The 24,622-nt window shown below is 36.2% G+C and overlaps 1 protein-coding gene across 1 annotated transcript in view; it reads left to right on the top strand.

Moving 5' to 3' along the window:
• B3GLCT (beta 3-glucosyltransferase) overlaps window positions 1-24,622 on the top strand; it is a 72,637-nt gene that overhangs the window by 41,416 nt on the left and 6,599 nt on the right. The window contains exons 7-15 of the mRNA XM_069808051.1: window positions 1,367-1,503; window positions 2,678-2,741; window positions 7,257-7,388; window positions 8,361-8,430; window positions 13,775-13,888; window positions 15,912-16,011; window positions 16,976-17,095; window positions 19,352-19,496; window positions 22,866-23,953. Coding sequence (XP_069664152.1) covers window positions 1,367-1,503; window positions 2,678-2,741; window positions 7,257-7,388; window positions 8,361-8,430; window positions 13,775-13,888; window positions 15,912-16,011; window positions 16,976-17,095; window positions 19,352-19,496; window positions 22,866-23,033 — 1,050 coding nt within the window. The 3' untranslated portion in view covers window positions 23,034-23,953. The remainder of the gene's footprint in view (window positions 1-1,366; window positions 1,504-2,677; window positions 2,742-7,256; window positions 7,389-8,360; window positions 8,431-13,774; window positions 13,889-15,911; window positions 16,012-16,975; window positions 17,096-19,351; window positions 19,497-22,865; window positions 23,954-24,622) is intronic.

The following is a 24,622-nucleotide window of genomic DNA, read 5'->3' as shown; positions in this document are numbered from 1 at the left end:
CTCATCGCTTCTCATCGACTCTGGGGAGCTATAAAATTTATCTCAGTCTATATAGCAACATCTGCTTGGAGTTAGATGACTACTGAGATGCAAGAGCCTCTTGAGGTTAGACTTTTTTTTTTTTGCCAGATGTTTCTACAGTACTTCTGCTTGAATATTTTCCCTTTTGTCTTGAATTTTGTGTAAATTATTTATCACATGTGAAGCGTGTGAACTGTGATAACGCCTTGAAGGAATTTTTCATTGTTGCTGATGTGCTGCCCCTTTAAAGGAGGGGAAAAATCAAATACGGCAGGGAGTTTGGAGAAAGAATCTTTTGTGAAAAAGCAGTTGCCCTAACTTTGAATCTATTTGAGTGGTGAATTGTCAGGGATTGATAAATTGTCAGGAAAAAGAAAAGCCTGAGTTACTGTCATAACACAAAGAACTTCACACTTTAAAGATTTAATATAAGTATTAAGGTAATTCAGAATTCTGATTTGTCATTTGTACTTGTAGGTCTGAAAAGCAATTTATATGTATATATTTTTAAAATTATATGTATATACATATATTCTTTTTTCCCTTCATTACAGTCCTTATTCTGCAAAAATTGGGAGTATACTTGTTTTATACCTGTTCTAAACAGAAAGATTAAGACAACTGATAGTAATGTTAAAGAAGTAGTATTTAAGTCTGTTAATTATTTTCAGATACAGCAGAGTCAGTAGTAAATTCTTAAACACTGTTATTTAAAACTCTAATAATAATAATAATACTTAAGTTTTTACTTTACAAATGCATACTTGGGACCTTCTTCATTTAACTGTTTTGAAGATCAAAGTATTTAAAATGTTTGCTTTTTAGTTCCCTAGCGTAAAAGAGGCTAGACAGATGGAAATTCAAAATGCAGATATATATAAGGTTCCTGAATGCAGTGCTTTTGAGTGTCTTGTCTAGTCAGTAGTCAGTTTGGGCGGCCAAACACTGGAGCAGGTTGTCCAGAGAGGTTGTGGAGTGTATTCAAAACATGACTGGACAGAGTCCTGGGCACCCTGCTCTGGCTGACCTTGCTTGAGCAGGGGGATTGGACTAGATGATCTCAAGAGGCTCCTTCCAACCTCAGCACTTCTATGATTCCGGGATTCAGTGCTTTTTCAACAGGTGGAATTCAGGGCGTATGCTGACAATACAGTGTGTATTTGAATTCCGAGAAGTGCCTTTAGTTTCATTTCTTATCAAGTACAAATTTTGTCCGGATTATTGTAAACAATACGCTTCCCTTGTTTTTGTTTTCAGGTTTGCTTTATTCAGCATGAATGCAGTCATCATCTTCACTAAAAGGATGCTGTAGATGAACAAAATTGTTTCCTATATTCCTTTACAGGAGTGGTTTTTAGGTAAAGCATTATATGATGAAGAATCTACAATAATTCACCATTATGCCTTTGCTGAAAATCCTACAGCCTTTACATTTCCAGATTTTGCTGCTGGTTGGGCACTTAGCATTCCACTTGTTAACAAGTAAGAATTGATTTTTTTAATCACTTCTTGTTTAATGATAGTAATTAAGAATGTTTAATTTATACAATTTTTCTAGATGCTAATCAATATTATTTTAATGAGTTATGATTTCATATGGATTACTATTTTCTGTAAAAGATGAAGGTGTTCCTGCTGCCACCTATATTATTAGCATCCATACTGGTACATGTAAGTCTACTTTAGTTTGAGGATCTAAGGTGTGTAGCAAGACATTCAACCAGGCACAGTAATGTACAGCTAGCTCTGGGTATGCCTACATGGACTTGTACTCTCACTATAAACTTACTCAGTAAATACTCCTTTGATAAAATTCCATTTCTTCCTTATTCTACATGTTCCAAGCATAATTATTATAAACAAACACTTAAGAATTTATTAGTAGACGAGGCTACAGAAATAGATTTCTGTATCATTGCTGTGCATGTGATTTATTTTGCTTCACTCTGCCTATCTAAAAGTTAAAATCGTCAGATAGTTAATAGTTGTCCAGTACTAGTCATTCAACTAGTTCAATACCATCTCTTGTCATTTTAAAAATGTATTCTCCCCCAGACAGCAGTTTTATTCCTGGATCTTAGTGACTGCATTGCCTTCTAGAAGTGTTTCTTGTGCTATAGAGACAACCTAGATATTTACTTCAGATTAGATGCTTAGTTTTTAAATGAGATATGAAAAGTTCATAGATTTCAGAAGTTGAATGCATCTTGCTGTAGCAAGGATTGATATTTTCATAAATTGAACATGCCTAAATACTGTGCTTAGGATTACACAAAAAGAGAATATTGTCTGAAGTTTCAGATGCTGATCAATATTGAGCTTCAAATGCACTGCTGCTTTTAATCTGTTGAAAATGTTATGCCAGACTCTCCATCTACTCCAGATGAGAACTTTCTTCTTGGGCAGGAAGAATGTATCAAAATATGTGTGCTGAAAAAGTAGTATTAATATCATCACACTGTACTCCAATGAAAAAAAATATGAAAAAGAAATAGAAGTTTCTTCTTGGGGCAATAAATACAGAAGTGTGATTCTGCCCTGCCCCCCAAACCCCCGTAAGACGGTCAATAATATCAGCCACACTTTGCTGCATACACTAGTGATTGATTTTTTTCTTTTTTTTTTTGAGTAAATTTCTTCATCTTTAATTGTATAGGCTTGCAAAGAAGTTGAAAAGTGAACCACTCAAGTCAGACTTTACAATAGATTTAAAGCATGAGGTAAGCAGTGATGTGATGAAAGAAAAAAATGTCTGAAATCTATACATTTGAATGGTGATAAATGATAATGGAAAAAACAGATTTTTCTTAGACATTGCTAAAAAGTTTGCAATGCAACGGCATGTTTAATTTCTTTCCCTTCCTTTTGAATATTGTAATACTTTAAATCTATATTTCAAGTATAGAAGAATTCATGAATAAAATTGTATTCATATAGGAATATGTACATGGTTGTATACAGTAAGTTATCTTCTAGGGCTTGCTCTATAAAGGAGAGAGAGACTTCTAATTCGTGAAGCCTGAGCTGACATGAGCAGTATCTCAGACACTAGCCAGCCTCACTCACTTTCTAAATCAGACTCTAAGAGCTAAATATGATGGAGTTTGGATTAAATAGTCTGAGGAACCTAACTGTTGTGTGACCAATCAACTCTGCAACTTGCAGCATGGAAGTCTGGAAATTTTTTTTTGCCTCTGGTTTGCAACAGTTTTAAAAGGTAGCCACTAGGTCTTTCAGAGAATAAGTGAGTTGACTGAAAGGAACATGAGAAGAAAGGTGTGGGGGGTTCTGAAAGAATATCAGTGCTACTTTTTCTGAAGCTTTTTTATTTTTTCTGCCTTCAAAATGTCTGTACTGTCACCAAAGTGAACTCCTGAACCAGGGTGCAGGGGGGGAGAGGGGGTGTGAATCTGGAATAAACTTGCTGATTTTTGGCCTGAAATTATGAGTGATGTTGAATTAATTTTAATTTTTTTAAACTCCTGAAAGTCAGCCATAAATTGTGGTTCTGGCCCAGAAAAAACCCCACCTTATTTAAAACTACTGCTGCTGTTCTAGATCTTTATTCTGTAATGGTTATAAACCTCCTCATTTCCAACATAAATCTACAGTGTACTTGTAGAGTATAAATTGGTAGCATATTTAAATTAATTTGGTTTTGTGCCAACACTGTTCTTTCACCTAGTTTCCTCACCTTGACTGATGTATTTCTCAAAAGCAATTGGACCCCTCTCAGCTTTCATTTTGCTACATGAAACAAGCCAACAAGCTGTTTTTCTTTCCTCTTGTTAATTTTTCTAAATCTAAGACCTTGAGCTTTACACTGTAAATCTTCTTTTTGTAAGTTACCTCAAAGTCATTCATAGTTTCCCAATATTCCAGTCTACCTCAGCACTGACAAAGCCTCTAAACGTAGTGTCATAAAAAAAATCATTAGCAGACATTTCTTTTATGTGCCACAGATTGCTTAATGAAAAACAATTGATCACTCGACTGGCAAAATGACTTCCATCCACTTCTTATTCTGTTAGCAGTTCTTTGCATATGTTTCATTTCAAATTTATTGTCAATGATAACCTACTTCAGCCCTGTAGTTATTCTTTCTGCACAGTCTCCTGTCTCCCTAGACACAGTTCCATTCCCCCTCATTTATTTTATAAATCAACATCTTGTCCTTCTTAAATCATTTTTATCTCTACGTCCTTCATGTGTGAATCAAGATTGACAACAAATCAAAGGATATAATCTGTGATCTTTAATGATTGTGTGTAAAGTTTAAATTTATGAAGGATGATAAACGTTTTAAGAAGTGTTTTAGTTTGACAGAGTCCTAATAACATGTGCCTCTAGTCTTTGGTATTTTATTGTGCTCTGTATCAGGTGGTTTTTTTCACCCTACTACTTTCCAAGTCCCTATTTCTTATATCCACAACTTTTATATAACTTTCCATCTGGAAGGCCTATCTTGCAAATGTAGTAGAGGATTTTTATCATGCTGCTGCTCATTTGTAGATTGTTTTTTAGACTTTTTGTAACTGCACAGTATATAGCATATTCCCTGATACTCAAAACTTGAAGTGAAAAATGGATTTTTTTTGTATATCTAACATTAGATTTGAACTAGGACTAAGACTATTTTTTGTCTTTTTATTGTAAATCCATTTCCATTGTTTTAGGAACAGTCTGTCATCCTGTTCTGTAACCCAAAATGGCACTCTAACCTCATTTCTGAAATATGATAACTTCACACCATTCTAAGGCTTTCTATTGAAGAATCCATTATTCACTGGGAAATCTTAGCGCATTATGAACTTTCATAAATAATTCATGTTATGTTACAATTGTTAAATATTCTTTGTGCTGCAGGAGCATTTCTTCTTTGTTGGTTCATGTGATAGACGTTAATTCTGAATAGCTGAATTCTGAACTAATACAATCTTAAAATGTACTGAAAGCTCTTTAGAAATCCAATCTCTTGCAGTTAGTAGTCTTCCAGCTACAAGGCAGGGTCAAGAACCGCTTACATCCCATAATGTGAATGTGGTGACAAGACAAAAGATAACCTTGGAGACGTACGTGTGTTTATTGGTTGCTTCTTAACCACAAGCATATATGTGTTACATGTCACTTCCATACTCCTCCTCTACTCCAAGCACTATCAGCAGTATTTGTCTTAACTGCCACTCATGCTTATGAATTTTCTTCCCTATAGAGTGGCCTTTCCCTTTAGTGCTTTGTTGAACTCATCTGTAATGCTAAGATCATCTGTGTTTTCAGAAGCATTGCTAAAACAGCAAATAAACAGACCACTTAATAATGGTGAGGCTAAAATAAATTAGACCTTGCAAACTACAAAACTCACTGCATTGAAAGAACCTGCAGCTGAGTTAGTGGTTTAGCAAGTCACTCTCAGCTGAGCAGTAGTAGTGACCATGTTTGTACTCACAGCTCCCAATTGTCTGCATCCGCTCAATTACAAGGAACAGTAATTTAAACTCTTTTCAGTGCAATCAAACAAAATGTTTTTACTTTGCAGTTGAGGTGGTCTAAGAGCGCATGTGTAGTTATGACAACCCAGTTAAAGTCAGCAACTTGCTAAAAACTCATCAGTTAATTGTATGTGACTGTACCCTATTGATAATCTTTCAAATCTGGAAGCTTAAGTTTCAAAAATACGATTGTATTCTCAAGCCTGCCCCCAGTCCTAACAGGGCATGTAACAAACTGGCACTTCTGTTTTATACCCTCTAAGTTCCAGAAATGGCTGTGTGCAGATAGTTGGGGTTTTCTGAGGATGTTGAGACCTAAATGAGATGGGCAGGAAAATAATCATCTATAACTTATAAGTCTGTAACTGGTTTGGTGACTTGGGCTTGTCCAGACCGTAGTTAACGCTCTTGGTTTGCACCGAGTTCTTCCTGAACAGTGGGGAGAAGGAAATATTATGTCCTCTTAATAATAGCTTAATGATCACATTTGCTAAAAGAGGAGCTGAATTCTGGGCTAGGAGGGGTTTAAAGCTAACAGTTCCTAAGTAAGCATAAAACACTGAAAAGGAGACTCATTTTCATTGCCTTTGGTGTGTTCTGGGTCTGGTCCCATATTCCATTGAAGCACTTAACTTGTTTTCCATGCAGGAGTCATTGGGAATATGTGTAAATAACACGGGAAACAGGAACTAGAACCCAAGACTGATTTTCCTGTCTTGGAGGAGTCCCATTCCCCCTGTGCAGCAGAGTCAGGCTCCCCTTCACTACACTGTCCTGTTGGTTCCATGAATCTTACTTTTTGCAGAGTATTTCAGTTTCATGAGGTAGCATGGAGAATCTTTGTCCCAGAATATCTCTGGTTTGTTGGTGTAGGCACCCTTTTGAAAACTAGAAGCTGTAACTTCTGAGTTAGGCAGAAGCAAGCCTAGAATCCAGATGTCCTACATCTTGAGTATATGCTCAACCAGCTCTTGTGCAAAGATGCTTTCGTATCTTTGGCCTATCCTCAAGAGAGACTAAGCATTCAGAATCAAGAGTGTATGGCAAGGCAGCTGGGAAGCTCTGAATCCACATACTTACTGAGATATTATTTTCTGCCTTATAGATTTTTAAGAACTTCATTTTGTTCTTACGAGTTTCTGAACATTTTTTTATGTTTTGTTGTTGCATTTAAAATGGGCAAGAGTCTACTATAGGATAGCATATCTATTACATTATCCTTCATTGTATTTTACAGCTTCTCAGAGATTCATTACTGATTTTGAGCTTTTTAAATTGTCACCAGAGAATGGGTCTATTTTGAAAAGCTGAAAATTGCCACATAGGATGAAATAGGCCTAGCTATTCCAAATTATCAAAATAATTTTAAAAGAGCAACACAATAAGGATCTTTGTTTACTTTAAAAGAAAGTGTAAATATTCACTCTACCACTTCATATAAAAGTTAAAGATTAGTTGTTTTGACACGCTTAAATATATGAAACTAATTGTAATTCTATGAAACACATATTAAAACTTGTCTGTCTGTAGAATTTCTTTTATGGCGAAAAAATTACATGTTGGCTCTAGAAACATAAGCAAGAAGTAAGGTATGCAGCTAGTTTATCAACTAAGGGACAAATCTTCTACAGCATCCCGTATTTTTTAGTTTTCCTGTTAAGTTTGCCCTGTAATATGATTTCTTTGTATGCTCTGAGAATTTTTATCCAGTTTCATTACTGATATAAATGTTTTCTATTTTGATAGATTGCCCTGTATATTTGGCAGAAGGGGGAAGGGCCACATCTTACTCCAGTGCCTGAGTTCTGCACAGATGATGTGAACTCGTATAAGGTTGATCATTGTGCAACAACATTCAGTAATTTTCTGCCACTTTGTGTAAGTACCGTATTTTAAATACCTTTGCTTAGTAAAGGTAAAACTCTTACTAAAATGCATAGTATTTTACTTTAAAAATCTCAAACCTTAAGAAAATATTTTTCAATAAGTTAAAAAAAAAAGGTTTGTTCTGGCATTTGTCTATTTTTGGATAAGCTTTCAGCCTTCCGTGGCACAGGGCATTTCCTGGCAAACAAATATTGTGTATGCTTTAATGGGTCTTTCTACCACAAAGTTTTGTCAGCACATGCTCTGTACAGTATTTCTCCTTACATTTCTGTGAGATACTGAAGTATAGATAATCTTTTTTTACACATGGGAATCTAAAACTTGTTGAGGCTAAAGATAAAATGTAATATAGTATTTGGAGCATTAAAGTAAAACCCATGTCTTCCACTTCTAGGAGAATACATTTATGATATTATGGGTTAAGTGTTGCTAGAGGCCAAAAAGTGTTCCATGCTTCCAGGAGAGCAAAATTCTAGGTGCTAAAAAGGAAAACAAATAAAAGTGGTTAAATGATTTTATTACAGTTGAGGAAATTCAAAGATTTCTAGTGTGTAGCATTTAAGCTTCTTTTTCCAAGTATGATACAGTTCAACATGTTCTCACAGTGATTAATTTCAAAGAAATTAAGAAAATATTCTTTTTCAGATGAATCATTCTTAGTTCAACGAGTTCTACTACTCATTCTCTTTCCCTAATGATAGGTGTTTTAGTTTACGTTAGAATACTACATCAATGTAAAAAGTATTTCAGTAATGTTATTTCAGGAATTTTAAACCACTAGTGACCTTTTTTCAAGAGACAAAAATGTACTTTCTGGTGTATTACTGGTACACTATTCTACTTGATATGCTATACAATGAAAAGGTATTTTCTGTTTTATTTTATGTATGGATATACATATCCTATAAAATGTTACAGGCAGAGCCTGCAATTAAAAAGTTAACTTTTGTTCTCTTCATATAGGGAGAGCCAGTGAAAAAGGAAGATGTTTTTGTTGCTGTAAAAACATGTCGGAAATTTCACGGTGACAGAAGTAAGTTGTTGGTTGGTCAAGGTAGTAGCTCTATGCTATATAGTTGATGAAATTAGTATTTAAAAAACAAGCTGATATATGCTGTCTGTGTAGCTCTTAGGGCTAAATGTTTGCAAAATCCACTGGGAAACATGAAAGCTTCAGAATTATAAACAGCTTATTCTTTAGGTAGAATTTTTTTTTGCTATTCAGAGTTCTTAAGGAGTGCTGTGAAATGTTTATGATGAAAAGCTGTGGTTGTATGATGTTTCATCCTTAGTGATCGGTTGGCAAAAATCTTGCAATTGACTATCTAAATTAAAAATATGCATAAAGTTAGCTTATATTGTTGTGAATTGGAGCTGTTGCAATATTAATTAATATAGCACCTATTAATATCCTTCAGTGTGTTTCCCCCAGCTAATTGGTTCACTTCTGTTCCTTGTACTAGCAGTGACAATTGTGCAGCTGTATGGTGGCTGATTTAGAAACTTGAACAAGCTGAAAGGTCTCTCCCCTCCTCCTTCCTTTTGTCCTGCCCTCCCCTCCAGTAAAAGATTGAGCAGCTTATGCTGTCATATTGGTTCTATCTGTTGTCACCTTACGCAATTTGATGTGCATGTGTTTTATAATGCCTGGAATGGGAAATTTTGTCTCTTGTAGAAATCTGGTCGTCTGTAGTACTTTGTCCAAGCCATGGCTCAGATCAAGAGTCTCCCAAGTGTGCAACACTGTAGTGTGTTTCATCTGGAAATTGTAGTGTTATACAAGTAATGATAGTCACTATGAAAATATGACCATGATATCCATGGTAAAAACAACAAACAAAAAAAACTAGTGCAGCCCAACAAGATACCTCGAGTGAGTATTAACTTCCTTCTCAGAGGCACAGAAAATAAAAACACAGAGAGACACTCAGCTTCAGCTAAGACAGAGTAAGGCTCAGCTAAGTTGAGGTAGATCCAATGTCTACAAAACGTGGAAGGAAAAATTCCAAATTCACTGATTTAATAGAAAACACTCTACCTACTTGATGCCACCTACCAATCCATTCTAGTTTACCTCTAGACATTTTGTTAATAAGGAAATTCAGGAATGGATTTATTTCCACAAATTTACTTGAATTATTTGTGCCCTTGAATACTCCAGGTACATAATAGTTTTGCCATTAGGCTTAGTTTGTTCATGAGCGTAATTTAAAATTATTATTATTGGCAAAAAAATTGAAAATGAAGTAATGGCTAGTAGTTGTACCAAAATTTGGGGGGGTTGCCACACCTATTGTCAGAGGACGGGATGAAGATAAAAGGTCTTTTCTTAACTAAGTCCCCCTTTGCTAATGCATCCAAAACTGTAGGTTCTGTCACTTCTAAATTTAGACTGTTTGCCAGTTGCTGGTTTTTTTCTTCAAAATAAGATTTATGGATTTTTTTCGTAATGTTAGTGCATTTCATGAAGGCACATTTCTAGTATTTTAATCACCTAATCATTAGGCTATCTTTAAAGTAGCTTTTGACAAAACAAAATTGACTGTCCTGTAATTGGAGTTCACTGAAGAGTTCTCCTTTCTGGATCCATGTTTGTTTTCTTACATCAAAATTAAAACCAAAAAACCCCAAACCTAGAAAGTCAGAAAAGAACATAAGGCTTCAAAAAGATAGCATAAACATCCTTCAAGAAACACCTGTTGAAGACTGAGGAAAATTCTTGAACTTTCCTCACAGCTTCCAGTGTTATGCAATAGAGGATAATCTTACTCAAGATTTTGAAAGATTAATGGATGCCAGCTTCAGAGAGCTCTTTTTACCTGGTAAGTCATTTTTTATTGTATGCCAAAAACTACATTAGTGCAACATTAAGGCTTGGAATTCGATGTGCAAAAGCAGCTAAATTTTACTTCAGAAGTTACTTCAGGTACAACTCTCCTTCTTACACGTACCGTATATGGTCATATAAGAAAATCTCAAGACTGCAAACATGCATCAAGGTTGTAGAAGCAGCACAAATAAAATATAATTAAGAGCTTAGAGCTGACCTTCTATAAATATCTCTGTAGTGCAGTATTAAAACTTCCATGTGATCACAAGTATTAATACATATTGATAAATATTTGCATCAACAGCTAGTCCAAAATTTCATATAGTTGTTCTCTCTTTGAAACATACGAGTTGTTAGAAATTACTAAGTATTGTGGGAATTCAGTTTACAATAGACATTAGTCAGGATGGTGACACTTCCTCAAAACAAGCAAGAAAAAGAGAAAGACACTTTACTAGTAGTCCCCTTGTTAAACCATTCAACTAAGGTGAGACTTGGGTCCTTGCTTCAGTGAACTTTTTTTCATTTATACAGAGAAAGGGGACTCCACCAAAGAAATCGAGAGGCTCGGTCTGTAATAGCAAATAGTTCTGTATGTTAAAGCACCCTACTGAGGTTGAGGTCCTTGGTTGGAGAAAGGTAAAACAGCCTTTACAGGTGTCTCTTCTGTCAGGTGAAGGTTGGAAGCATTTTGTATGTCTGTGATGCTTCTGTACTGGGGCCTTGTTTACTGAAAGCTTCCTGGTTTTGTTCTTTTGAGAAACGTTTTTTTAAATAGAACATTTCCATAAAATAAGAAAATAATTTCCTGTCTACTTGTTTTCTTATTCTAGTTGAAAAAAAAAAGTTTACATGACATTCTCTGCCAATTAATACCTGATTATGCAATGTTATATGATGTAATGTGACTTTTTATTATATAGGAGGTAGAGTTAATGCATTGTGAAATTCCTGGCTTTGCATTTCAAAACTATCGTAACGTTGTATGGACACAGTTTTTGTACATAATTCCCTTTGGATTTTTAATGCAAGAATTGAGAGCAGTTTTACATTTCTTTAAGAACTTTTAAAAGCGGTATTGGCCATAGCACAATGCTACAGAAGTGAAATTATATTAATATCAAATATTAAAGCCTTTCCATTAGTCCATTGAGTTCTTATTACTCCATCTTAACAGTTACCTTGCAGTTCATTTCAGTGTTATCAAACTAGTGGTCAGTCAAGAATAATAAATCCTTCAAGTCCCTGTGTGATCAGAATAGAGGAAAGTGAGCAAGTAGGTAGGCAGCAAACATCAAATAAGGTGATGAGTGATTCCAGCAAGGGGCTGAAATTAGTTGTTCACAAGTATCAGAGTTACTTAGCAGCAAAGGGAAGTTATAGAAATATTTCCTCTATTTAAAGAACTGGTGGGTTGATCCTGGCTGGACGCCAGGTCCCCACCAAAGCTGCTCTATCACTCCTCTCCTCAGCTGGATGGGGGAGAGAAAATATAATGAAAGCTCGTGGGTCAAGATAAGGACAGGGAGAGATCACTCACCAATTACCATCATGGGCAAAACAGACTCAACTCAGGGAAAATTAATTTAATTTAATACCAATTAAATCAGAGTATGGTAATGAGAAATAAAACCAAATCTTAAAGCATCTTCCCTCCACCCCACCTTCCTTCCCAGCTCAACTCCACTCCCAGTTCTGTCTACCTCCTCCCCGCGGTAGCGCAGGGGGACGGGGAATGGGGGTTGGGTTCAGTTCATCACACATCTCTGCCGCACCTTCCTCCTCAGGGGGAGGACTCCTCACTCGTCCCCTGCTCCACCGTGGGGTCCCTCCCACGGGAGACAGTCCTCCATAAACTTCTCCAATGTGGGTCCTTCCCACAAGCTGCAGTTCTTCACAAACTGCTCCAGCGTGGGTCCCTTCCAGGGGCTGCAGTCCTTCAGGCACAGCCTGCTCCAGCATGGGCTTTCCCACAGGGTCCCAGCCTCCTTCGGGCATCCCCCTGCTCCGGCGTGGGGTCCTCCCCGGGCTGCAGGTGGAGATCTGCTCCCCCGTGGACCTCCCTGGGCTGCAGGGGGACAGCCTGCCTCACCGTGGTCTTCCCCACGGGCTGCAGGGGAATCTCTGCTCCGGCGCCGGGAGCATCTCCTCCTCCTCCTTCTGCACTGACCCTGGGGGTCTGCGGGGTTGCTTCTCTCACATATTCTCGCTCATCTCTCTTCAGCTGCCGTTGCGCGTGTTTTTCCCCCCTTCTTAAATCTGTTCTCCCAGAGGCACTACCACCATCACTGATGGGCTCGGCCTCGGCCAGCAGCAGGTCCATCTCGGAGCCGGCTGGCATTGGCTCTGTTGGGCATGGGGGAAGCTTCTCGCAGCTTCTCACAGAAGCCACCCCTGTAGCCCCCCACTACCAAAACCTTGCCACACAAACCTAGTACAGCAGCAAACATCAAATTAGGTGATGGGTGATTCCAGCAAGGGGCTAAAGTTAGTTGTTCACAAGCATCAGAGTTATATAGCAGCAAAGGGAAGTTATATAAATATTTCTTCCATTTAAAGAACTAGCTGCTACCAGTGAGACCTACTGGATGGTGTCAAAGAACATAAAGCAGACAAACAATGACTGCAGAATGCACACTGTTTCAGAGTAATTGCTCATCTAAGTCCTGACTGCTTAATTTTTAAAATGGAAAAAAGATCATTATTTTGTTCCGATAGTTCTCTTCCAAACACCCTGCAGGCATTTGGCTTTTTTTGTGTTACCCATAATTTATTTACTTCTGGATATAATTTAAACATTCATAGCATCATTATTAGAATTTTGTATGACCAGTTTTAAATGTTTATGTGAAATGGCAAACTAATAAGAAAAGGATTGCTTTTGTAGAGAAGAATTAAGCAGTCCTCCTTTGAATAGAATCTCCATGGGATCAAAATTGGTTGTATGATATTTATAAATGTCCTTCCTTGAGTGTGTCTCCAGAGACAGGTGCTTTTGAGCGTTAACATGATGTTGCTGTCGGATATGATGTATGTAACACAAGTGTAGTATTTCAAAAGGTGCATTTGGTCTGTTTCTGATTCAGAATATTTTATACACTGTGCAGTTGGATGTGGTGTTTTTAAAATGCGACTTTCAATACTGGAAGAATGATTGATCTCTGATAGTGTTCATGCTGATGTGTACTATAAAGGCTACCATAGCAAGTGTAAAAGTAATGAATACCATACTTTGGTTAGCATAAATGTAAACATCACAGTTTCCAATGTAATATGAATGAAACTATAGTCATATTTTAAAAGAAAATGTATTATTATATAAATAAAACTGTCCTGACTGTCTTTCATAAAAATGTAAAATTGTTTCTCTCTAAATATTGTAGAAAAGAAAAAAGAATGAACGTTTAGAACCATGATGCTGTATTTGAAACAGCTTTTTCATTACTATGCAAAGGAATATGTCAGTTAACAAGGTGCATGAATGTTTTGATCAAGTACTTATTTTAATCAAGTTACTTGTGTTTCAATGTCAACAATTGTTTTGCAGTACCAGTTGTAAAGCAGACTTGGGAAAGAGAAGCTGCCCTTATTGAATACTACAGTGATTATGCAGACATCTCCATCCCTACTATAGATTTAGGCGTACCTAATACTGACAGAGGTGAGCTATTGACCGTTGTTGTCAAGTTTTGCACAAATAACTGTGTAAAGAAAGTAAGGTTTGTGGATGATATGTGTATTTCGTGTGTACTACGTAATTTAGAAATTCTGTATTTCTGTAGCATATTTGTGCAGCACAGGAAATGGATGGAGAACACAGTTTGCCTGCGTAGGTAGAATGTTCTTTTTAGTAGAAACCTAAATACTGTGACTATGAAAGCATGGTACGCTGATATACTCCAAGAGACAAAAATTGGTGTTATTACTTGGGGTAAGAGTAATAACTCCTGAGTTATTGATGATTTTGAGTAAGATCATCAATAGTAGGAGAAGTCATAGATTTATTTCAAAAGATGTCAGACAGTGCCAACTGGTTACTGAGCATGAACTACTTGCCATATGGTATTCAAATATTATATGCTTATGCCTCATATGTCTTGATTTAAGCACAAAACCTTAATGTTAAGATTGGAAGATCTTTTTATGACAAATAATGTGGTTTTAAATTAATTTACTTTGTGTTTGAATAGCAAAAAGGCTATGGATATGATGGCTTCCATGACACTATTAATTTTAGGGTTTTTTCTTTCATTTGATCTATTGTTCTTAGGCTTATAGTCTCTGCTACAGGCTGTTACTCACCTTCTGAATTAGAGCTGTCCAGGCTATGGCCTATTAGCTTTATCTGGCTCACTAGGTCAGTTGTTCTGATCTCTGGATCATTTGCAGCTTTCCAGCTGCCCTATTTTTTTGTCCCCCACGGGGTCTATTAGAGGCAGAGAGAGACTAGGCAGGGATTTCCATTTGCACAGCTGCAGCGTGACATGTGCAACCAGTGAGTGTTTTCAGGAGGTAGCAGACCTGCTGGGCATGCGTGGATCATCTGTAGAAGCCGTGCCCAGTAGTTTGGTCACACCAGGGTGAAGGGACCTTCCAAGTCTGGCCTTTGAGCATCGCTGTGGGGAGCAGTGGGACCTGTGGGCTGCTGGCATTCTAAACGAAACAAACTGTGCTGAGTTTCCTCTAATACCATTTTTGTTGATCTTTCATGACAGAATATAATATAGAAATCTTGGGTTTAATTTTGCAAACATTCATTTATCAGTCTGCATTAAGTTCATGGTTTCACAAAATCAGCAAAGTCAGGACTTCCTTCATTTCTTAAGCATAGAGTTACTGCATTTTCTCAAAAAATATCTTAACTGGAAGTAGCTTCAAATATAGTATCCTATCCTTATTTTTTAATTATTTTTCAGTAATTGGAATATTGATAGCGATAATTGCTTTAGACAATCAACTGTAATCTAGATGAATAAAGACTGTTAGCAATTAGATTTTTTCCAAGATCTAAAGAAAATTCAGTAGAAGTCTGAAATGTCTTGTTTCTCTTGTCCTGCTCATTCTGAACAAGGGTGTTTCACTTCTCAACTCCTAGTAAAGGGTGTTTTACCTCTCAGCTTCATTATAGTCTGGTGATAAATGTTAAGACCTTTCCTTGGAGGAAGTTATCAGGTCCTGAGTTGACGGTGATGAGTATGGTAGATTAATGTAGACTTAAATATTTATATAAAAGCAATGGACCTGCCTGATGGATCATTAAATCCTATGAAAATATCTTGGAGTATTTTGCAGAACATGTTTCTATCATAGTCTCCTAATTTTACAGCTTTTGAAATTAAGAGTAGCAGTTTGTCCAGTATTGACCAACAGCTTAACAGGATAGCTGGAATAAAGCTTATTTTTCAGGTTTCCATAATTCAAAGAATTTCCATACTTCAACAACCTTCAAAAATACGTTCCTGCATAGAAAGCAGTGGTTGCATTGGAACAATTTGTACAAATACCATTCAGCTCAACAAAGGATGTAATTTAAACTTGCATCGCAAATATTTTGCCAGTCATTTCCAAAATGTTTTGCGTATTGCAGTAAAATATTTATTTAATTCATGAATAATTGTTTATTACAAAATGTCATTTTATTTAAATGTATATTCTGTTATATTCTGCATATTCTCTTCCTTTAGGTCACTGTGGGAAAACTTTTGCCATTTTGGAAAGGTTTTTGAATCATAGCTCTCCCAGAACTCCTTGGTTAGTCATAGTGGATGATGACACACTGATAAGGTATACATTGCAATACTTGAGGAATTACCACTGTTCATGTCAATAGGAGTTCTAGCAATATTTGTCTCTTCTTCTCTATTTAAGAGATGCAGCTGTTTTATTAGTTATGTAGCTTTATATTCCTTTAAGGAAAAAAATTGTCACTTTCCTTCAGCATTCCTTGACTGATACTAAAAACAATGTAATCTTGTAACTTGATAAACACTATGCATATTAGTGTTACTATGTAATCATATAGTCTGAATATGATTACACATTGTGATTCTTCAGTGTAGGTATGTCTGAGCTGATTGGTTTTAGTCATTTGCTAATACACTTTGTGAGATGTATTCCTCACATAAATGTACCAGAAGAAAGGTTCCATAAGCTAGAGTCAGAGCCACCCAGAACGGTGTCCAGGGACTTGCCTTTGTTAAAAAATTAGATCCTATTCACATGAACACTGACACTGCATTATAAGCAAAATAAGGCACAGTGATCAACCAGCAGGATCACATCATGATGAACATGACAATAAGTGGTTGAAGACAACACTTTATATTAAATCATGTGACAGAAGAATTTGGAAGAGGCTATAACTGTAGATAAAGCAGTATTCATATAATCTAACTTTTTGTTTTTCAATTCCTGGGAAGAAAAGATCATTTGCAAAGATCTTACCATTGTTTGGAAGAAATAATTTCACTTTGTCTCTGAGATGAGGCTCAGTTTTGCTGAGAAACTTTGCCTGCTTCAGAAAAATATTTTAAGCTAATTGATTTGACCAAATTCAGCAGTCATATCTCATAGTAAATAACCCATCATAAATTTCTGTTTAACAGTTTGTATCTCAGAAATTCTACAAAAATCAGAATTTCTCCTATCTTTTTGTGCTATTTACTAGAATGCCATTTAGGCTAGCAATGTCTGTTTCAAAATTAATGTCTACATGATTTTTTTTTTTTTATGGATTTTCATGTTATAGTATCTTCAGACTCCGAAGATTGCTCAGCTGCTACGACCCAAATGAACCAGTATTTCTTGGAGAGCGTTATGGTTACGGCTTGGGAACAGGAGGATATAGTTATATCACTGGTGGAGGAGGGTAATTTATTTGAACTCCTACTGAGATCTTTATCAGTCCCTGCTTTAAGTGCAAATGTTTTGAATTACAACAGAAATCAGTTTCAGCGGAAACAATGATGTTCCCCAATATGATTAAAATGTAACGATGCTCAAAGACCCACATGTCCTAACTAGTAAGAAGTTGTGCTGCCCGTTGGGAACAGATTTGTAGAGCAAAACAGTTGGTGCTGAGGACCACGCATGTTTCAGAAGGGGTTATTTTGGCTTGACTGCTCCTGTGAAGTGAGTGCCTATTATCAGTTATCTGCACCACACGTTCTCCTGATACACATCATGCAGCCTTGTTTCATCTGATAGAATTCATTCTGCATACTCAGAGACGATCTTACAGTGTGATTCAGAGTGTAGTAAGCAGAGACAATTGGGATAGTTGCTTAAAAAAATACCCTCATGACCTGAATTATTGTGGAGTTTGCAGGAGAACCCAAAGCAGCACACCTGGGGATACAAATTGCCACAATGAAAATACTTGTTCCTGTTCTCTTTCTTTGTCCAAGCATGGAGAAAAATGATAATGATCCTCCTGTTTTTGAACTTCATGTGATGATTTATGGAGAGGTGGCTGAACAAGGACTTTGATGTTGTTGATGTCCTGGAAAATAGTTTCTCATAGAAAGAGATCATTGTGGGTTATCTCATGCATGAGACACATGGGTCCCTGTGATCGTGTGGAAAATTTGGTTTAAATTAACATGTATATGAACTTTCAGGTTGGCTCATATTGCAGTAAGAACAATCTTAAGACTCTGATCTGTCCATCTGGTGTGTTTAAAGCAAGTAGTGTGGATGTCTGAGTGTCCTTAGTGTCTTTCTCTGTGAAAAGTAGTGGCTATGATAACTTCCTAGATTCTTATCCATCCATGAGTAAGTAAAAATCAATTGACTGGCATTCTCATTGTTTTGCATAGTTGCATAAGGTCTTACTTAAATAGGGTTTATGCTTGAGTTAAGAAACAAACCTCCTACTGGTGCTGGTATATTTGTTGGTTACCAGTCCTATACTTCTGTATCTTTTTAGTGTTTATCTCTTAGTTTCTATTCTGTCATCTAGGTGTTAAAATTTGGGGGTTATTTTCATTCTCAGTTTTGAGCAGATAGAGGTACAGATCACCGACCTTGCTCCATACCCTAATTTTGAGAAGGTTCATTGTAAGAGAAGAATTCTATATGACTGAAGGGACACAGTCCAGATAATCAACTAGCACATATATTCCCCAAATGTGTGCAATTTATGTCACACCTGTGTAGCAACACATGCTGGTCACAAGTCCCAACTCTTCCCCCCCCACACCCCCAAGGCTCTAGCTTATCATTCCTTTTGTATTTGATCTGAGCACTGAGATACAACTTCCTAGTGCGCGCTCTGGTTTTTTTTTCTGTAATACATGCGGTCTTCAAAGTTGCAATGATAGTGATGGAATCTTTTACAACTTTAATCTGACAATATTCTCAGGTCAATCTTTTTGCCTTAGCATTCAGTATTCGTAGAAGTTTTACCATGTACCAGTGTCAAGTGAAGGATTGTCATATAGTGAATGAACTCATGAAGCCATGTAGTGATTTCAGAGTGTGAATCTTCTTCATGTAACTTTTAGCTAGAGTACCCTGTATTCTGATTGGAGTGGGTGGATGATGTAACTTCAGAAAAGGCAGCTATGGAATACTAAACACAAGTATATTCCCTCAGTTGTTGAATTTAAGACATCATCATGTTTCTGGTCTATTGAAGGCTTATTTTAGTGATAATGATCTAGCAGCTCCAGGCTACGGTTGATACTTAGATGAGCAAGACAGTTCGGATGAACAGATGAGCCTTGCAATGGCTTCAAGGAACATTTTTCATTTATGGAGAGAACTGTGTAACAGTGGATGCAAGGAATGACAGTTCAGGTTTAGAGTTCGTTTCATGTAATTGCTACATGATAACTAACTGGACAATACATTTGAGTAAGATAGAGGAGAATATCCCTGTAAAGTCCTGGCCAAATTGAGGAGGAATTATCAGCTGTGGTAAAAATGGTGGCTAGCTAAGTAATTGTTGGATTAACAACAATTGGCATAATTAATTTTCATTATATTTATATATATACATAAATATATATACACACATTGTATTTATATATATATTTCATTATAAGCAATATTTATTAATTACAGTCATTTGGCTTCTCTAATAGTTATTGTCTTATATGTTTCATTTGCTTTTTTCATTCAGGATGGTTTTCAGCAGAATAGCTGTTCAGAAACTACTTGCTAGTAAATGCCGGTGTTACAGCATGGACGCACCTGATGATATGGTCCTTGGGATGTGTTTCAGTGGCTTAGGAATCCCTATCACACATAGTCCACTTTTCCATCAGGTCAGAGAGTTATTTTTACTAGTATTTAAAATGTATTTCATTCTTTTAAGTATACATGTAAAACAGTACTTACAAATATTGCAAACTTGATCAATGTGTAATAGTGATAACCAGGACGCTGCTGCTATACCTTATTTCTCTCCAGAACAAGTTTGATGAAGCAAATAAGAATATTCTCAAAGCATGGATTAGTACAATGCTTTAATAGTTTATAAGATATTTCAGTTACCTTATGACTACGTTTTATAAAAAATGCATTTTATAAAAAATGCAGTCAGAGGTAGGAACTTTGAAAAACAAATAGAATTGGGAGCCATATGCTTTGAATATTTGTGATATGTCCTCTAAGAAAATTTAAAAAAAACACACCACACAATACTTTTTTCTTCAGGTAATGGAGAACTGACTGTGAAATTTTTCAGTAAATTTCTCTTTTCTACTTATCCAATTTTTCTATTGATTCAGTGTTCACTATTCTGAAATATCTCGTTAGTGAAGATATAAAATGTAAAAGTATTCCCAGAACTGTTGCTTTTGTGGTGGATTCTGAAGAATGGTATAAATATGATAATTTGCCCTATGCTAGCACAATGGAAAAAGAGGTCACAAAACAATTTTCTTGTGAGTATATTCTCCAGTTTCGGAGAAGTGGGTTGGAGTAGATTTGAATCTTGTTTCTGTTTTTCAGACTATTTAACAATCTAACTGTAGTGTCACAGTGGAAAACACGATGCATTGAGTCCCAGAGAGACTGGCTGCCTCGTAAACCAAATAAACACTTTGCCTTCCTCCCATGGCATTAAAGAGAAGAAGCACTTATGATTTTTCCCAAACAGTGCACAACTTTTTTAAAAATCAGCATTTAAATCGGTATAGTGTTTGATGTTTTTCAGGTGTTTATCTACTTCAAAAACTGGCAAGATCTGTGTATCTGAGTATGAACTGAGATTAAGATAGTAGGCTACTTGAAAATTAGTAAATTGCCATGTAATTCAAAGCAGCTGTCAGTAGGGGGGAAAAGTTTGCTGTTTCAATTACCAGTTTTTCTTACATTAAGATTCTCTTTCTGATTACATTTACTATTTAGAGAAATGGGAAGACTGAGAACTTACTCTTCAATATTTCAATTTCTTGTCCATATACAAAAATTGTATCTATTTACTTTCCGGTTTTGTTTATCACCACTTACTCCTTTCGGTATAGAAAGAAGGCAAGTAATGTATCTTATAAAATCAACAGTTATTGAATAATTTGTGCTTGCACAGGTGTTTTTTAGAAAAATCAAAACAGCTAATTAAAGGAGAGTCTGACAGAACAGAACTAATTTTACAGATTTGTAGGAATGGCCCTTATACAACAAAACAAAGCACCTCCTTGTAATCCTTAGTGGTGTGCATTTGATATACTGAACCACTTTGAAAGTGAAATCCTAGCAGTTTGATTTTCCACACAGAAAATTACACTTCAACTGTAATTCATCTTTACTGTTGCTTATAACAAATTCTAATTTAACATACCTTGAACCAAAAGTAACCCCGGGGTGAAAACTACTGAACAAAAATTGAGTGTGCTTTCTCTACAAATTCCGCTATTATGCAACAAATATTTTAAATTGGAAAAAAAAAAACAAAATTGGATTTTCTGTCAACCAGAAAATTTTTTTTAAAGACTTGACTGAAATATTATGATGTACAATGCTTCTTGAAGTACATGAATCCAAAATTGTACTGAGTATATATTATGAAACAGAAGCAAAGTTATCTTCATCCTTAGAGTGTCTACGATGTAACAGTGTTCGCTGACTCTTACTGATTTCCTGTTTGCTTCATGCTAAGGTAGATACGTATTCTGCAACCTTCAAAACCCAGAGGCTTTTGACGTGATGATACTCTTAAAGAGAACAGGAACCTTCCCATGTTGAGTAGCAGCCAGGATTGTGGTCTTAAAATATAAAATCTGGGCAAGAGCAAAGTATTTGGCTTTTGTAGAATAGCAAATACAAATTCTAGCACAAAAAAAGCACAAAGATTACAATAATTGATTCCACAAAATGTAAGGAAGAAGAAATTCAGGGAATTTTTATCTTAAGGTCAGCCACCTATAAAGCAGTGATTCTTAGAGAGCAATGTAATAAAAATGATAGTTATTAGAGCAGATCTCGTTCTTTTAGAATTATCAAAACACCAAAATTTTTTCTATAGCTCGATAAAAAGCTGATTGATTTTCAAAGAGCAAAAATCTTCAGTCTTGGATCTAAAACCTGTCTTTATCCAAATTAAATTCTTCAGGTTTTTGAAACCTAAATGCACATTAAAGTTTTTTTCAAAGGTCTTGAGGGAGACAGGCTCCCTCTTGATTTCTCCAGTGGAATTTTTAAAAATAAGCACTCTGTGGTTTAAATATCAAAAAAAAACCCCATCAACAACACATATTCAGATTTCTTAATGTCAAATTCTGTTGCCTAATTTTATGATGGGAGTGTATACGGAACTGCATGAAGAACACAGCATATAGAATTCATTAATACAGCCGTAAGTGGGTGAAGCATGCACAATTAAATCAGTTACTAGCTTAGGCATCAAATCAGTGATTCAGTATCCAAATCACTCAATTTTCTTCTTGTGTTTTACATCTAGAAAAAAAATAAATGTGTGCTTTTCATGCATTTCTCTTTGCAAAAACTCGTGGCAAAATCTAGTTATTTTACCAGGGACCACTACAGGTGGGGCCTTTTTATATAATGATGTGCTGACATGCCATTAAACTGTCAGAGGAAATGAAACATGCTTGGTGCATTAAGAAGTCAGCTGCATCATGTAATTCTGTCTCTTTTGATATAATCTGATAAAGAATAACAATGCAGTTTTCCGGCATCACAGTATTTCCTGCATTTGGTAACCTTTCCCCATCATAAAACTTCATATATTTTGGCTGCTTATGGCCTTAGAAGGATCCTACAATCACACTGGCAGTGCTGGCAACTCTTAATAAGAGGAGAAGCAAGAGAGTATTACTTAAAATCTTTTCATCACCAAAGAAACTGTATATTTAAAATGATGCAATACAAACCACACTGTTTATCACTTGCTTTCATAGGTGGTGACCATTTCATCCTGAGAAATGGGGTATGTTTAATATCAGTGTACTTCATAGCATGATCACTGCAGCACGAGTTGAAGTTCTAAACTAATGCCTATCAACTGATATAATAGAATGATGTAAAAACCCCTTTGTTATCATCTTGTATATTTTGTCAATGCCACATTGCTTCGTTATCATGCAGAGGCCATTGAACGGTGATACTTTCTTGTTCTAAAATTATGCTTCATCACTGAGTACTACTGGGTTTGGTTTATTCTTCCATCTTAGGCAAGGCCAATGGACTACCCAAAAGGCTACCTTTCTCATCAAATTCCAGTATCGTTTCACAAGCATTGGAATATTGATCCGGTGAAGGTATATTTCACATGGCTGGCACCAAACACAGAAGAGTCTCTTAATGGAAAGAAAGCTGGATATAACAGAGAGGATTTATAAGCAGTAGAAGAATGTAAGTGTTGAGTAATGTACTGCAGATGAGAGACAGTTACTACTGTGATTTTTGTGTTGCTCTGACATTGTTCATCTGCTTGTGACATAGAAGACAATGTTTTGTTCCCGTTACGTTCCTTCAGAGCAATGGAAGAAGGCACCTAATTGACTTTTGGATTCTTTTGTTAAACTTGGTTTCTTTTTAAGATGTTTTGGGGCTTTGTATACCAATGAACTTGACACACATTTAAAATGTCTCATACAACTTTATCTGCGTTCTGGTTTGGACTTCAAGTCAGCATCAATTTACATTTCCTTCCTTTGTTCTCTCAAAAGCTGAAGTTATATATTTGGGCGCCTAATATTGAACGTGTGTTGAACATCTGTTGAACACCATCTCTCATTGACCCACAGAAGACAGTTCTCTAAACTGTTCTGGAACAGGTTCTTGATAGATCAGAGAGGAGACATGGCTTTGTTTCTGCAACCAGGAGCTAGACTGTGTGAAGGCTATGTTCCTTTATACTCATTTCAAATAGAAGTATTGTCGTTTCCTGGGATAGAGGGACCAAGCGTGAACCACTGTTACACCTTTTAAGTTTATTAGCATTTATGAGGAATGTCATGTTCAAAATGGAAAAAAAGGTTAAGGACAGGGATTTCTGAGGTGGCCACGGGAGGTCACTGTGGCTCCTTTAGAAACCTAAGTCACTGTGTATCTATTTGGCAAGTATAAATGTGACTTAAGGATTTTTGCAGAACTAACACTTCAGTATTTCTGATGTGTGCATTTCAGTAGTATATGGATGCCAGCTTTAAAAAGTTTGTAGTATTCCTAATTTATATCATCAAGATAAGTAATTTTATGCACACAACATGTAAAGAATGATTCATATTTAAAATGTTCTTGATTTTTTTTTCTTTGAGTATGTCCTGGTTTCAGCTGGGATAGAGTTAACTGTCTTCCTAGTAGCTGGTACAGTGCTATGTTTTGAGTTCAGTATGCGAAGAATGTTGATAACACTGATGTTTCAGTATCCACCCCTTATTCTATACCATTGACATCATGCTCAGTTCCCATACCTTTAGTTACATTAGTTACATCCTGATGAATCATCATCACCTTTCCATCCCTTTGAGACATATGAACAATTATATATATATATATATGTATACGCACACAGAGATATCATTCCTTTAGTTCATGGGTTATGTTCATAAAACGTTTGTTGAGTTCATTTAGTTTCCAACTCTGGGCTCCATCTGTCATACCAGTCTGTCTGGGCAGGAGGGATGGTGCAAAGTCCTCTCAGTCGGTAGAGCAGAATTGGGCTTCAGTGCGGTGTGACGAGCAGATGACATTTGACGCAGCAGGAAGATGGTGTGCACCGTTGGATTGTTGCATGCTGGAGTCAGTTCTGGTTCCACCACTACTGCGCTTTGCTCAGTTTTATCACAGTTCTTTCTTGCTTGATCTAAGTGATTCTTACTAGAGTACTGTGGATATAGCATATAACAATTATAGTAATGATAACATACAGTAGCAGGGTTATATAGCAACTAATATCATACAGTTTTAATTCTGGCTATTTTCA

Source organism: Haliaeetus albicilla, chromosome 20, assembly GCF_947461875.1.
Source record: "Haliaeetus albicilla chromosome 20, bHalAlb1.1, whole genome shotgun sequence".
NCBI lineage: Eukaryota > Metazoa > Chordata > Aves > Accipitriformes > Accipitridae > Haliaeetus > Haliaeetus albicilla.
Note: the sequence above shows the minus strand (reverse complement) of the source record. Positions and strands in the feature narration are given on the sequence as shown.